This window comes from Bubalus kerabau, chromosome X, assembly GCF_029407905.1.
Source record: "Bubalus kerabau isolate K-KA32 ecotype Philippines breed swamp buffalo chromosome X, PCC_UOA_SB_1v2, whole genome shotgun sequence".
Classification (NCBI taxonomy): Eukaryota; Metazoa; Chordata; class Mammalia; order Artiodactyla; family Bovidae; genus Bubalus; species Bubalus kerabau.
Window position 1 is genome coordinate 9,384,002 of NC_073647.1, and position 14,498 is coordinate 9,398,499.

At 44.5% G+C, this 14,498-nt stretch overlaps 1 protein-coding gene and 1 long non-coding RNA gene across 8 annotated transcripts in view; one reads left to right on the top strand and one right to left on the bottom strand.

Annotated features, from left to right (window-relative positions):
• The window catches only part of LOC129639765 (uncharacterized), a 315,100-nt gene that overhangs the window by 246,034 nt on the left and 54,568 nt on the right, over positions 1-14,498 (top strand). The window lies entirely within an intron of this gene.
• LOC129639756 (cancer/testis antigen 47A-like) lies at positions 601-5,964 on the bottom strand. Of its 3 annotated transcripts, XM_055564990.1 has the most exons (3): positions 3,211-5,964; positions 2,209-2,350; positions 601-1,183 (listed from the first exon to the last, which is right to left on the bottom strand). In XM_055564990.1, exons 1-3 carry the CDS (start codon positions 3,887-3,889, stop codon positions 1,171-1,173), a joined length of 834 nt encoding a protein of 277 aa, XP_055420965.1. In that variant the 5' UTR covers positions 3,890-5,964; the 3' UTR covers positions 601-1,170. The 3 variants fall into 3 exon arrangements, with proteins under 3 accessions (XP_055420965.1, XP_055420964.1, XP_055420963.1); XM_055564989.1 differs by lacking the exon at positions 601-1,183 and having other exon boundaries at positions 1,973-2,344; positions 3,211-5,961; XM_055564988.1 differs by lacking the exon at positions 601-1,183 and having other exon boundaries at positions 1,973-2,350; positions 3,211-5,960.

Below are 14,498 nucleotides of genomic sequence, written 5' to 3' on the forward strand. Positions count from 1 at the left end.
AAACCTTGGCTGCATCAGAATCCCCTGGAGGGCTTGTTAAAACACACACTACTGGGCCCCACTCTCAGTTTCTGATTCACAGGTCTTATGTGGAGCCTAAGAATTCGTGGGTGATGCTAATAATGCTATTTTAAGGACCAATCTTTGAGAACCAGTGCTCCAAATCAGCGTCTGGGCTCAGGCTCAGCAGCACCATCTGGCCTCCAGGTAAGCTGGGCCGTCCCTCAGGTTTTCTTCAAAAGCACCCAGCAGGACTATGAAATACACATATAACACAAGTCCTGTGCAGTTTTAAATGTTCTAGTAGCCACATCTAAAAAGTAAAGAGGGCATCCCTGGTGATCTAGTGGTTAAGAATCCACCTTGCAGTGCAGGGGACACAGGTTCAATCCCTGGTACAGGAAGATCCCACATGTGAGGGGCAACTAATCGCATGTGCCACAGCTCTGAAGCCCGTTTACCTGAGAGCTCATGCTCCGCAGGAGAAGCCACCTCAGTGAGAACCTGTGCACCGTAACTAGAGACAGCTCATGTGTAGCAATAAATAACGTTTTGAAAAAGTAAAAAGAAACTGGAGGAAATAATTTTAATGCTATATTTAATACTAGATTATCATTTCAATGTGTAATTAGTTATTAAAGAGACTTTACACAGTTTTTTACATTTGTAGCACATTTCAACTCAGATTAGCCACATTTTCAATGCTCAGCAGCCACACGTGGCTAGTGACTAGTACAGTAAACAAGTTCAGATCTAAAGCCTTGACCCCTATTTCTGTCTTTACAAAACTGTTTTAAATACAAATTTTATTTTGGGCTGCAATAAAAGAATTTAAAACAGGCTTATCAAATGGCGGAATGTGATGATGCCTTCCAATGATGTAAAACGGCTTCTCATTTGTAAAGAGATTTAAATCAGGATTATTTATATACATAAATCTATCTACATTTCAGTTTACTACTTTAAAACTTAGTTTTAACTAGAACAAATGCTTTCAAATATATCTGGAAAAGATAAAACCCAATTAGATATTGGAATTTTTATAGATATTAGACAGTTGCTTTTTGGGGGATGGATTTGGGAAGGAAATCAATGTTAGTAATCCCATGGGCTTCTGAAAAATCGAAAAATAGCAAACAATGGATCCTTTCTTCTTTCTCTGTCTTCTTTCTAGTCTTCCAAACTGCAGGAAGAAATGAGAGAAAAGGAACGATTATACAGCATCAGTCAGCATCAGAAACTTTCTAAATTAAAGAAAACAGTCAGCCTTATGTATATCTGCTGCATCTGAGGGTTGTATCTCAACAAGGAGAGAAGAAAAACACATTTTCCTTTTGTAAAATTCACCCTGGACACTGGGTGCATGTACAACCCGATGGCTTCAATCATGTGATCCTACCAGCCTTGTCTCCCTCTTGCCCAACACCATAAATGCTTTTTTTTTTCCCCCTTCCTTTGAGAGGCTAGTCTGGGACTTAAATCACTCTTTCTACCTTAAAAGCCTGTGCTCACTCCACAGATGATACTCCCTTACCCTCCCAGACCCTCGGTTTCCATATCTACCGAATGAGAAAGAGGCTGTTATTATGAAACACACCACTATGCAAACAAGGGAGAAAATGTTAATCATTAAAGACAAGATATATACCTTCACTACCATCTCAGTGATAAACAACAGTCATCCTACGATTGTTTCTTTTGACTGTCATATAAAATACACAAATCTACAACCGAACAAATATTTCAGTATTAATCACTAAATGTGGTCCTTCTTGAAATTCTGAACTGTTTGCTATTCGTAAGTAGTTACGTTCTAAAAGGTGTCTTCTCTTAGTGCAGGAGACTGCACTTCTGTGGTCAAGAAATGAAGGCCAAACTTCTGCACAGCCCAGTTGCTGCAGCTTTTCGTCACTGTTTTCTCAAGAAATACTGGTCTTAGGTACTGATACATTTACAACTTGTTGGTAGTCTTAGAGATAGAGGACCAAAGACCTCATAAGAACAAATGAGAAGCCATGAAGTATATTTCACTTCATGCTCTTTATATTACTGGGTGCAGAACTGTTCTATAAACATTAGGTAAATTTGAGTTGTTGAACTAATTTCAAACAAACGTTTTCTTAATTTACTCCGAGAATTAAAAAGCAAAAACAAAATTGGTAAATGCCTGGGAATAGCTGGGTTATTTTCAAAGCTATACACAGATACCTGGGCTTTCTGGGCCAGTCCTTTGCTGGGTCCAGATCCTTTTCTGGTTCTTCTTGTTTCCTCTTATACTTCTTTTCTTTCCCCTCACTTTTGCTGCCCTGCGCCTCTTCTTTGGAGTTCTCATCCTGGCATTCAGCTGTTTCTTTAGAGAGGAATAATAGACTTTGGGACCAGACATTCACAGAAAAAACAAATCCCAACTGATAAGGAATGGCAGGATGTCCAGTACTCTACCCTTAGGAGAAGCAGGACAGAAGCAACTAAGAAAAGAGTAACTGGGGGCCTTCCTTCTGGAGGATGCAACACTTCCATGGCCCTCACTTTGCTGCTGCTTGATCATTTTCACAATGATATTATTTCTTCTTTTCTAGTAAATCTGTCACCCTGTGCTACTGATGACTTGTGCTCAAGGATCAGAATTCTCTGGGTCTGATGCATTCTGGATGTTTTGGCCAGAACTTTTTCGCCAAAATACGCTTCACCTCAATAACAAATTCTATGGGGAAGCTCCTGAGTTCCTCAATCCCCTAAACATTTCCTTTTGACCATGTGGTCCTGTATGAGTTCATAATATTTTAGGATAAACTCTCCAAGAATCTTGACATTTTTAAAAGCTATGAACCAAATATGAAGTCTGCCATTTGCCTGTTCTCTTCCATGTCCTCTCAAGCTCCCTCTTGAACACCTGCCTCCACTGACCTTCACGTGTGGGCTCATAACTGGCACTGATCATCTCAGACCTCTTACCAGGGTTGGTAGAGGGCAGCTTATTTTCCCCCCAAACCAAAGAAATCGTTATGCAGTTGGGCTTCTACTGGGCCCCTCTGGCCTTCGATTCAAGGAGGCCCTGACTCCCGGCCTCCCCTCCTGAGGAACGCCCCCCCCCACCCCGTGCCCCCGTATGAGCCTGCCCCCTCCTCGGGATCCCTGGTCCCCAGACCCGGCCTGCAGCTGCCAGTGTTTCCGTCCCCCCCAACTCCCCCCCGCCCCTCGAATGCTCACTCTCAGGGGCGACAGGCTCCTGTGGCATCTCCCGCGAGCTGGGCTCCTCAGACTCCTTGGTGGCCGTCTCCAATAAAGAGGCCTCCTCGGCTTCCTCCGCCTCCTGGGCTTCCTCCGCCTGCTCCGCCTCCTGGGCTTCCTCCGCCTGCTCCGCCCCCTGGTCCGGGGCTTCCTCAGCCGGCCCCTCCCCCGATTCATCCGATGGCACCTGGACCTCCGAAAACCCGGCCACGGCGGCTGAGCCGTGGTCGGACAAGCGCGGCCTGGTCTGGTGCCAGACCAACACGCGGTCATCATTTGCCGGAAGTATGACGTGGTTTTCAGAAAAACGGTTCACCATCGACTGCAGCAGATTTAGGGCCGTTAAGAGGAAGGCGTTCATGGGGAAGTGGCGCGAGACCACCATGCGGTTCACGCCCTCTGCCTGCTCCTCCACCTCCCTCTCCTCAGCCGGCCTGAGGTCGGCGTCTTCCTCAGCGTTCCCGCCCTCCAGGGCCGCCTCCCTCGGGCCTCCTGAGGCCCCCACGACTCTACCCGCCTCAGCTTCAGGCATGGAGTCACCCCTGCGAGCCTCGGAGTTGCGGTCCACACCGTCACGGGCTCCGGCCTGGGCCCCCGCCGCACCTGCAGGGCCTTCCTGCCCGCCAGGGGCCAGATCTCCATCCCCCGTGGTAGACATGGCAGCCGCCAGTTACCTCAGCCGGGCGGGGGACGATGGCAGTGGCGCAGGTGGTGGCACCCGAAGTGGCTGCCCTGAGAGGAGGCTGAGGGAAGTGAGATGGACCGAGGCAGTCACGGAAGGGACCACAGAGGAGGCCCCACGACCGGGAGGGTAGACGGCCAATGGCGGAAGCGTCCGACGGAAGTCGGGCCTCAGGCAGTGGAGCCAGGCCACAGTCGAGGGGCGGGGCCTGTTGACGCGGAACCGTTGACGGTGGCCTGTGACCCCTCGTCACGAGCTTTGGGCTCATTTGCTGACAAACAAGGATTGACGTGCTCTGTGTCCAATGAACGGCCAAGGCCCTTGGTTGTCAAATTGCTCACAATTGCCTACTTGTTCTTTGACGCGCTAGGGTTCTGACATGTGTGGAGGTCTTCTAGGCTCGTGTCCTTTATGTAATTGTGCAGGAAAGTATTTATGAAGGCATCCTGGGCCATGTGAACTGAGAGAAATTTCCCACCTGGGAATTTCCACCTGGTAATGGCTCATGTGAATAGAGACAGGGTCATAAAAATGTTGTATATCTCAGATGTTAGCAGTACTAAAAACCTCCGCAGAAGAGAAAGAGAATTTGGACAATTTACCTTAGTTAAAAATAGTTGGAAAAGAGTAGACAAATTGAAATGAATGCAGTCAGAACTGAAGGTTGAGAAGTGTTGGAGAAGTTAGGAGCTAGAAGGTGTATAATGAACCCAGACATATTCCCTTAATGCTTTGAAGACTGAATAAAAAAAGGAGAGGTTTCTTTAAAGGATCAGGTCATCTCCTAAGTGCTAAGCATGACAGACGTTAAAAGGGCCACCTTCCTAGGATGTTTCAGAGGCAACAGTCCCGGACTTTTTATTGATCTCAAGATCCACTTAGTCCAGACCCCAAGTGTAATTTTGAAAATTATACAGAAATGAACTGTTTTTATAGTCATTCTGTAAAAAAAGTTTTGTAGCACTAAAAATATTTTTTGAAAAAGACATAGCCAATTACATCTGGATGTTACATTTAGGAAAAATACTAATAAGTCTCATAATTGTAAAGAGGGATTTTTTCCCCTTTCATTCAGTTCAGTTCCAACCGAATTTCAGTGTTTTTATTTTTTCTCTGTCTCACCTCGTGAATGGAGCATGGTGTTGCTGTAAACCATTGGTTTAAATTCGGAAGGCAATGTCAATAATCTCTAATTCAAAATTCTCATTATAAAGACAGCAAAAAAGAGGCAGAATCCCAATCTGAGGTCTGAGTTGGTTTAACATTTGCCGCCCTAAGTGATCCTGAAACAGTTACTTATCATTTCTAGGCCTCAGTTTTATCATCTGTATAGGTGGCATTCAATGAAAATATGAGTTAGGTAGATGGAAGAAGATGGAATTATATTTAGGATACTGAGCATTTGTTGAAACTGTGTTTTTAGTTTGATTTTGCCTTCTAAGTATGCAGTTTTTCTTTTTTATGTCGTAAAATCTAATAATATTTTCTTTTTTCTTGGTTTTAACATCATAAATGTGTACATCTTTTCTCATCCAGAAATGAATTTTATACTTTCTTCTTTTTGGAGATCTTCTGAATGTTTACATTGAACTCCTTAATTTGGAATCAATAATGACTCACAGTGTTAAGATTAAAATCTCAGTTGATTTTTAAACAGCTCACCTATAATACCATTTGTTATGCATGAATTCCCCTCTGTAAGGATGTGTGGGCTTCCGGGGTGGCGCTAGTGGTAAAGAACCTGCCTGCCAATGCAGGAGATGTAAGAGACCCGGATGTGATCCTTGGGTTGGGATGATTCCGTGGAGGAGGGCATGGCAATCCCTTCCAGTAGTCTTGCCTGGAGGATTCTAAGCACAGAGGAACCTGGGGGGGCTGTAGTCCATAGGGTCACACAGAGTCGGACACAACTGAAGCAACTTAGCATGCACACACATAAGGATGTGTGGCCAAGTCCCCTTTAGCATTTTCTATAAAGACAGAAGAGATGCAAGAGAAACACACATTCTCTTAGCGTTTCAGGGCTGGAAAGGCCTTTAGATATGGAATCTAAGACCATTCTTTTTTAAAGTAATTGACCTCCAATTAAAATAAATAAATTTAATACAAAATCGACAAACAAAAACAAGAAAAAACATAATTTTTAAAAATTAAAAAAAAATAAACGGGGAAACTAAGGTTTAGAGCTGCTAACTGGCATCCCCAAAGTCATGCCAGTTAGTAGAAGAGCCAGGACTAGGACCAATCTCCTGATCTTTAATGTGGAATTGAAACATACTTCACACGTCAGCTTTGGCCAACTTCCTTCCTATTGGACCTGTCATAGAACAGTGTCATAGAACATCAACCTCAGACATGGTCACTCTGAGACCATATTGAAAGGAGACAGTTCAGTTCAGTTCAGTTCAGTCCCTCAGTCATGTCCGACTCTTTGCAACCCCATGAATCGCAGCACGCCAGGCCTCCCTGTCCATCACCAACTCCCGGAGTTCACTCAGACTCACGTCCATCGAGTCAATGATATCATCCAGCCATCTCGTCCTCTGTCTTCCCCTTCTTTCCTGCCCCAATCCTTCCCAGCATCAGAGTCTTTTCCAATGAGTCAACTCTTCGCATGAGGTGGCCAAAGTACTGGAGTTTGAGCTTTAGCATCATTCCTTCCAAAGAAATCCCAGGGCTGATCTCCTTTAGAATGGACTGGTTGGATCTCCTTGCAGTCCAAGGGACTCTCAAGAGTCTTCTCCAACACCACAGTTCAAAAGCATCAATTCTTCGGCGCTCAGCCTTCTTCACAGTCCAACTCTCACATCCATACATGACCACTGGAAACACCATAGGCTTGACTAGATGGACCTTTGTTGGCAAAGTAACGTCTCTGCTTTTGAATATGGTATCTAGGTTGGACATAACTTTCCTTCCAAGGGGTAAGCGTCTTTTAATTTCATGGCTGCAGTCACCATCTGCAGCGACTTTGGAGCCCCCCCAAATAAAGTCTGACACTGTTTCCACTATTTCCCCATCTATTTCCCATGAAGTGATGGGACCGGATGCCATGATCTTCGTTTTCTGAATGTAAAGAAGGACTAAACATCCCCCTCTCTTGGCTAAAATGAATGTCTACAACTTCTTGACCAATTACATCTTTATTCTGGGTCTAGTCCCCTCTCCCTACAGGGAAGATTTACTCACATACCAATCAGAGAATTGCCTCAGCTACCTAAAGACATCTAATCTAGAGCAAACTCCTGTTTCCTTGAAGGAAAAACTTCCCCAAATAACTCAACCAAACCCCAGCCTCTGTAACAGGTTCTTTCTGATACTTGGGAAGACATCACATGGTTCCTCCATGATGTGTGTTCTCCCTTACTGCAATGAATAGTGAACTGAACTCACTCAACTACAGGCATGTTTCTGTGATCTTTGGCTGGAGGACACTGACGGTGTAAAACACTTCCATCTTTACACTGTAATGCATGAACTCAAACAAGTGAGTCAAAAGGCATTGAAAGTTTTTTCTCAGAAAAGGCTTCTCAGAGGAGGGAGGTGTTGGACCCAAAAGATGGGCAACAGGCCCAAACTAAGGACAATGAAGACAGGATGTTGGCTCTGTGTGGCCCTTGTTAAAATGGGCTTGTAAACCCCAGCGGGTCCCTGGCTGTAAAAAAAGCCTGCGGCCTTCCCTGGTGGCTCAGACTGTAAAGTGTCTGTCTGCAGTGCGGGAGACCCGGATTTGATCCCTGGCTTGGGAAGATCTCTTGGAGAAGGGAATGGCAACCCACTCCAGTACTCTTGCCTAGAAAATCCCATAGACAGAGGAGCCTAGTAGGCTACCGCCCATTGGGTTGCAAAGAGTCGGACATGACTTCACTTTCACTTTCATTTTCACTTTAGGAATAGAAGGTCCGTTCAAGCAAAGCTATGGTTTTTCCAGTAGTCATGTATAGATGTGAGAATTGGACCATAAGGAAAGCTGAGCACCAAAGAATTGGTGCTTTTGAACCTTGGGATTGGAGAAGACTCTTGAGAGTCCCTTGGACTGCAAGGAGATCAAACCAGTCAATCCTAAGGGAAATCAGTCCTGAATATTCATTGGAAGGACTGATGTTGAAGCTGAAACTCCAAAATTTTGGCCACTTGATGGGAAGAACTGACTCATTTGAAAAGACTGGGGAAGATGCTGGGAAGGATTGAAGGCAGGAAGAGACGGGGACGACAGAGGATGGAGATGGTTGGACGGCATCACCGACTCAATAGACGGTTTGTGTAAACTCCAGGAGTTGGTGATGGACAGGGAAGCCTGGTGTGCTGCAGTCCATGGGGTGGCAAAAAGTTGGACATAAGTGAACGATTGAACTGAACTGAGGGGTAGGAAAAGGAGGCAGATGTTGTTTCTGGGCAGAGGGCAGACCTGGGTGATGTGATGGAGGTCCTGGGGTGAGGAAGGTGCTTAATTAGGGCACTCCCATTTCCTATCCCATGCTGTGACAGGACTGCCTCCATTCTTCTTTAGCAGAGAAGCACATACTCCCAGGTGGATGGGGTTTTTTTTCCCCCATAAGAATTTGCAACCCCATTGACTGTAGCCCACCAGGCTCCTCTGTCTATGGGATTTTCGAGGCGAGACTACTGGAGCGGGTTACCCTTCCTTTCTACAGGGGATCTTCCCGACCCAGGGATCGAATCTGGGTCTCCTAATTTTTACCATCTGAGCCACCAGGGAAGTTGCCCCACCCATGAAACCCGAGTATTAATGCTTTCTTTGTTTCCTCCTATCTCTGTACATTCTTTTCTTCAGAACTTTTAACAAGACCATCACTATTCACTGTAGAGGACATAGCATGTTACCAAACAAAGCAAACAAAACAAGAGAAATCATACGAGTGTCTTTCCAGGTCAGGAACAACTAGTCTGTCCACTTGAAGCTACAGGAAAACACTCCAGCCCCTAGTCATTTAAGCATTCACTGAGCACATGTAAGCACCTACTATATACCTGGAATTATGTTCGGACTTGGGGACTCAAGTATCTAAGACCCATGGCTTGTTCTGGTTTACGATCTAAAGGGCTAGACAGACACATGGGCAATGACGACTCACTCTGTCCAGTGCTGTGACAAGGATGAGCACAAGTGTTAAGGAAGCATGGGAGAGTGGATGATTAGCTATGGCCAGTAGATGAAGGGGGTGGGCTGGTGCCTGGGAAAGTGCTCAAGAGGGGGCATTTCAGGGGGTCCTGAAGCTAGGAGTTCAAGTGGCAGTAAAAAGGCAGGGGCAAGGAGGTTCCTGTAGGTAAAGGAAGCAGCATGGAGAGTGGCAGAGATGTGTTGGTGTGCAACTAGCCAGGGAGCAAAATGGCAGGAGTGTAGAGCAGAGTGGCAGCTGGGCCTTTAAAGTAGATAGGGCCGTGAAAGCTCTAGTAAAGACTTTGCCCTTTGCCCTGAAAAGGAGGTTGGCCTCCAAAGCAAAACACCATTGAGATGATGGTAGAGCTAGCAGAAGAGTTTTGGTGCATTTAGGAATATTCTTGATCATGTTACGTTTCCTGTCCCTTTGTTGTTAAAAGCTGTGTGGCTTAGGGTAAATTTTCCTATGGTCCTTAGTTTCCTCTTAACAAAGAGAAGAATTACCACCCCGCAGGGATTTTGTGAATATTTAACATGATAATAGACAATGAGCCTTATCAGAATTAAGGGTTATTAGTGAGGTTTGTCTCGGAGAAGGCAATGGCACCCCACTCTAGTACTCTTGCCTGGAAAATCCCATGGATGGAGGAGCCTAGTAGGCTCTAGTCCATGGGGTCGTTAAGAGTCGGACACGACTGAGCGACTTCACTTTCACTTTTTACTTTCATGCGTTGGAGAAAGAAATCACCACCCACTCCAGTGTTCTTGCCTGGAGAATCCCAGGGACGAGGTAGCCTGATGAGCTGCCATCTATGGGGTCGCACAGAGTCGGACACGACTGAAGCGACTTAGCGGCGGCAGCAGCAGCAGTGAGGTTTGTCTGGGTTTTCTCATCTTCTAAGCATGTCCTTTTTATTCAGAGGAAGTAGAGTTTTAATTTGGTCCTGTTGTCCACACTCAATCAGTAAATGCTTGCCTTCTGTACAGAAGAAATGCCCCCTCCCCCACTTTTATGTTCTCCGTAATTTTCATGGGAATCTTCCTCCCAAATTGTCCTATAGCGGCCTCCTCCTTGGAATTCAGGTTTGTTTGGTTTTTTAATTTTTTAAAATTGATTTATTTTACTTGGAGGCTAATTACTTTACAATATTGTATTGGTTTTGCCATACATTGACATGAATCCACCATGGTGTGGAATTCAGTCAAAGAACACTCACAGGGGATCATCGCTGACTACAACTTGTCACCCAGTGCCACCCTCAAACACTCTTATATTACCACCGTTTCTATTTCCTTCAGAGCTTTGAACTTTTCCCATTTAATACGTTTTATCTTTGTATTTATTACTCCTGTCCTAACTCCCCAGCCTCCCCGAGCACCACCAAGAGTTAAGTGCCGCAAAGCAGAGCTTATTGTCTGTTTCTTCACTATGTCCCCCAAACACCTAGAATGATATCTGGAACAGAGTAAATACTCAGACATTTATTTATTTACTTTAAAGATTTATTTATGTATGCCTGCACTGGGTCTTCATTGCTGCACAGGTTTTTCTATAGTTGCAGCAAGCAGGGTCTAGTCTCTAGTTGCAGGGTGCAGGCTTCTCACTGTGGAGGCTTCTCTTGTTGTGGAGCATGGCTCTAGGCATGTGGGCTCAGTAATGGCTCCCGGACTCTAGAACACAGGTTTCCTGGACCAGTAATTGAACCCACATCCCCTGCATTGGCTAGCGGATTCTTTACCCCTGAGCCACCAAGGAGGCCCCTTAAACATTTGTTAAATGACTATAAATAACTTGCTTCCTCTATATTGGTTAATTGTACAAGTTACAAAGTCAAATGCTACTATGTGTAGGATCACATTTATGAATTTGGAGAGCCCCCAGTGGGTAAGATTCAAGTTGAGCCTTGAATGTCGGTAGAGTTTGGGTAATTTCTCTCTATACCAGTACATCTCATATTGTCAGAGGGATGGTGAAAAATCTGCCTGCAATGCTGGAGACCCAGGTTCAATCGCTGGCTTGGGAAGATCCCCTGGAGGAGGAAATAGCAACCTACTCCAGTCTTCTTGCCAGGAGAGAGCCATGGACCGAGGAGCCTGGTGGGCTACAGTCCATGAGGTTGCAAAGATTCGGATATGACTGAGTGACTAACACACACACACACACATAAGTATCTTTAGATTGAGGGGGACAAGTTCATAGGAAAAAAAGTCTTTCAATTTGGTCATTAAAAGTATATATAAGATGGCAGAGAATTGCATCAGTGTTAATGTTTGTTTGCTTTGTGGTTAGCTCATTCTAAATTTCAACTTTTGGAGGTCAGAGAGGTTACACATTAAATTTCTGGGTCTTTACATAATGTAAGTTAAAAATCCTCTAAAATTTTCTTCCCCTACTTTGCCACAGGGTCTGAAATTGCCTATCTTAGCATCATTTCATAGGACCTTTCGGAGACAAGTACATGTATGTTAAGTTGGAATCACATGCTACCTGAAAATACTATTTCTTTTATATCATTAGCCAGGTATTACATTAGGCAGGGTCTTGAGGAATTGGGACAGGAACCTTGAGAGCAGATGAGTAGAGGAATGAAGGAAAGATCTGGGAAGGATCTCCTTTCGCTCCCAGGGAAAGGAGGCCTCTATGGGGAGTGACAGTGACCCTGATTCTAGGTGCTGGGGGATGATGGTGGAATTGAGGAGGACAGCAGGGGCCACTGCTTGAGAGTTAGCAGGATGTCGCTGAAAAAAGAGGTAAAGGATCTAGGGATGCAAGTCTTGTTCCACTTTCATAGCGTTGCCTCAGGTCAACTTGTCTCTGGAGGTATTTGGTACTTTAGGACAGAAAGGTGAAGAAGAGTCTTTGAGGTTCCATACAGTGAGGGTCTTGAGATGGGATGTAGGGAGGCTGCTTGTGAAGTATGCTATTGTAGCACACCGGAGAAGCAGTCTGCTAATGCCATCCTGAATGGGTGTCTAAGTGACCGTAACTAATCGTAGAACGAGGCCTTCCCCCAAACTCCCTTTCTCTGATGAACTACCTTTCACCACTTTTTTACTCCAATTCTAGAGCTTAGGCCCATCTACTACTTAAAGTCACACATAAGACTAGAGCAATATTAGTATGAGCACTAATAGAAACTTCCTTGGGGCCCAGGTAATCTCTGCTGAGTTTAAGAAATAAAACAATAGAAATGGAGTTGGAGGTCTGCACATCCTTTCCTCAAATGGTAACTGGTGTCATGAGTTTGGTGTTTCATTCCCATGTACTTTGCCTACATTGATGTGAAATGAAAGAGGTTGTTAAACATACACTTATATCCCAGAGTACATAGCATTTTTGGCAGGTTTTAAAACTTTATATAAATGGCATCACCGGATCTATGACTTTTGTCATTAGTTTTGCCTTACACTTTTCTCAACTACCTCCAGGAAATCATTATCCTCAGAGCGGTGTGTGGCTCAAGCTCCAAGGAGCTCTAGTCTCCTCTCCAGAGGAGCCCTTGGGTCCTAGTCAATTTACCCGCTACACATTGGAGCCAGTGAATTAAGGTTGGTCTTAGATGGAGGTGAGCCTCTTCCTCCGTTGTCTTAGCCAAAGTGCACGGCTGGGCTCACTTGCACCATGTGACCTCCTGGACCATTACCCTGGGAGCCCCACTTTGAAAACCACTACTCTAGAGCAGGAGACAGAGAATGAGATGGTTGGGTGGCATCACTGACTCGATGGACATAAGTTTGAGCAAGCTCCGGGAGTTGGTGATGGACAAGGAGGCCTGGCGTGCTGCAGTTCACAGCGTTGCAAAGAGTCAGACCCGACTGATCGACTGAACTGACTGACTGACTCTAGAGCAGGCATGCCCAACCTCCGGGATCTAGTGCCTCATGATCTGAGGTGGAGCTGATGTAATAACAATAGAAATAAAGTGCACAATGAATGTAATGCACCTGAATCATCCCCAAACCATCCCCCTCCTCCCTGGTCCGTGGAAAAATTGTCTTCCTTGAAACTTATCCCTGGTGCCCAAAACGTGGGGGACCACAGCTCTAGAGCATCTTTTGCCCCTTGATATTTTAGGCTTCTTTCAACAAAATAATCTGATCCAAGTTTACCAAAAGGTGAACAGGTAGCATTCCTAGAAGGTAGAGTGCTACAAAAACTGCTCTGCTAAGTATAAAATGAAGACAAGACTTTATTAACACTCCAGTGATGAATCACTTGTCTCTAAATGTGTTTTCATGTAACCATCAGTGCAAAGATCCTCAAATAAGCTGACAGTTATTGAAGGTGGCTTTACTGGAACCCTTAACCTGCACATGGTTCAGTTAAAAGTGCATTGTGTACTAGTGAGCCCAAGAGACTACCTTTCTACTGCACAATGATGAAGGCACAAGTCAAGCAAGCTAATTTGAAAACTACTTCAACTGGTTTCTCAGGAAGGCTTTCCAAACCACTCTTAGTTTGCATTAAGGATTCTGATATTTTACAGCTGTAGGTGTATCCCTATGACAAAAGTACTTCACGAGAACCAAACTATGGATGTTCAAGGATGCAGTAAATTATGTATCTGGCAGAAAAGTGGAGACCATTAAAATTCTAAGAAGAAAGCACTGGTTTTAAAACCTTTTAAAAGCTGCTTATTAGCTACCTAGAAACATGTTTTTTAAAAACGCAGGTATAAGCAGTGCAGCGTATGTTTAAGCTATTCTCTAATGATATTTAATGCCCTTGGCTCACTGCAGCTTGCATTCAACAAAGTCGTGTTTATTTTAGGGTTCTTCTTCCACTTCTGGTTAATCATTTTCTTCCTCTTGCTTTGCTTCTTCTCTCTTGATTCTTCGCCTGTGTCATCGTCATCATTCTGTGCATCTTGTCCTGTTGAGTAAAATACTGATCTTGTACACTCATGAAAGAGAACTGCAATTGATCTTCAGGACTTTTACCTGGACCAACCCCACTTAGTATTCTAAATTTAGGAATTTCCAGAGTACAAAAGTAGCTGAAGTATGAGTCCTTGAAAGTTGTTTTGTACCCTATTCTAGAAGTTCCATTTCCTTTGCTATCCTGATCCTTAATGCATTCTGAGTGACATTCTTCTTCCAATGTATTTAGCACCCAATGCAGCCTATAACTTGTGGTCCGTGAGAACAGAAGGATCAAAATCATTCAGGTATGACTTTATTAGATATGTTTCAGTCAACACCTCATTTGAGAAATAGTCACTGGATTCAGAGAAGTTCAACTGTGAAATTCGTAGGCTCTCCAGCATCTGAGAAGTTGCGGACAAGTATTTCAGGTGCTCTAAAATAGGCTCATGGGCTTTCTGAATCATATTTCTGAGCAATTCTGCATTCTTCAAAACTTTCATGCCAAGATAAAGAATTCTTTCAGGGTGGCTTTTACCTTCAGAATTTTCCTCAAGCTTTCTTTTTGATTTCCTCAACAACTGCCTCTGCAATAGGTTG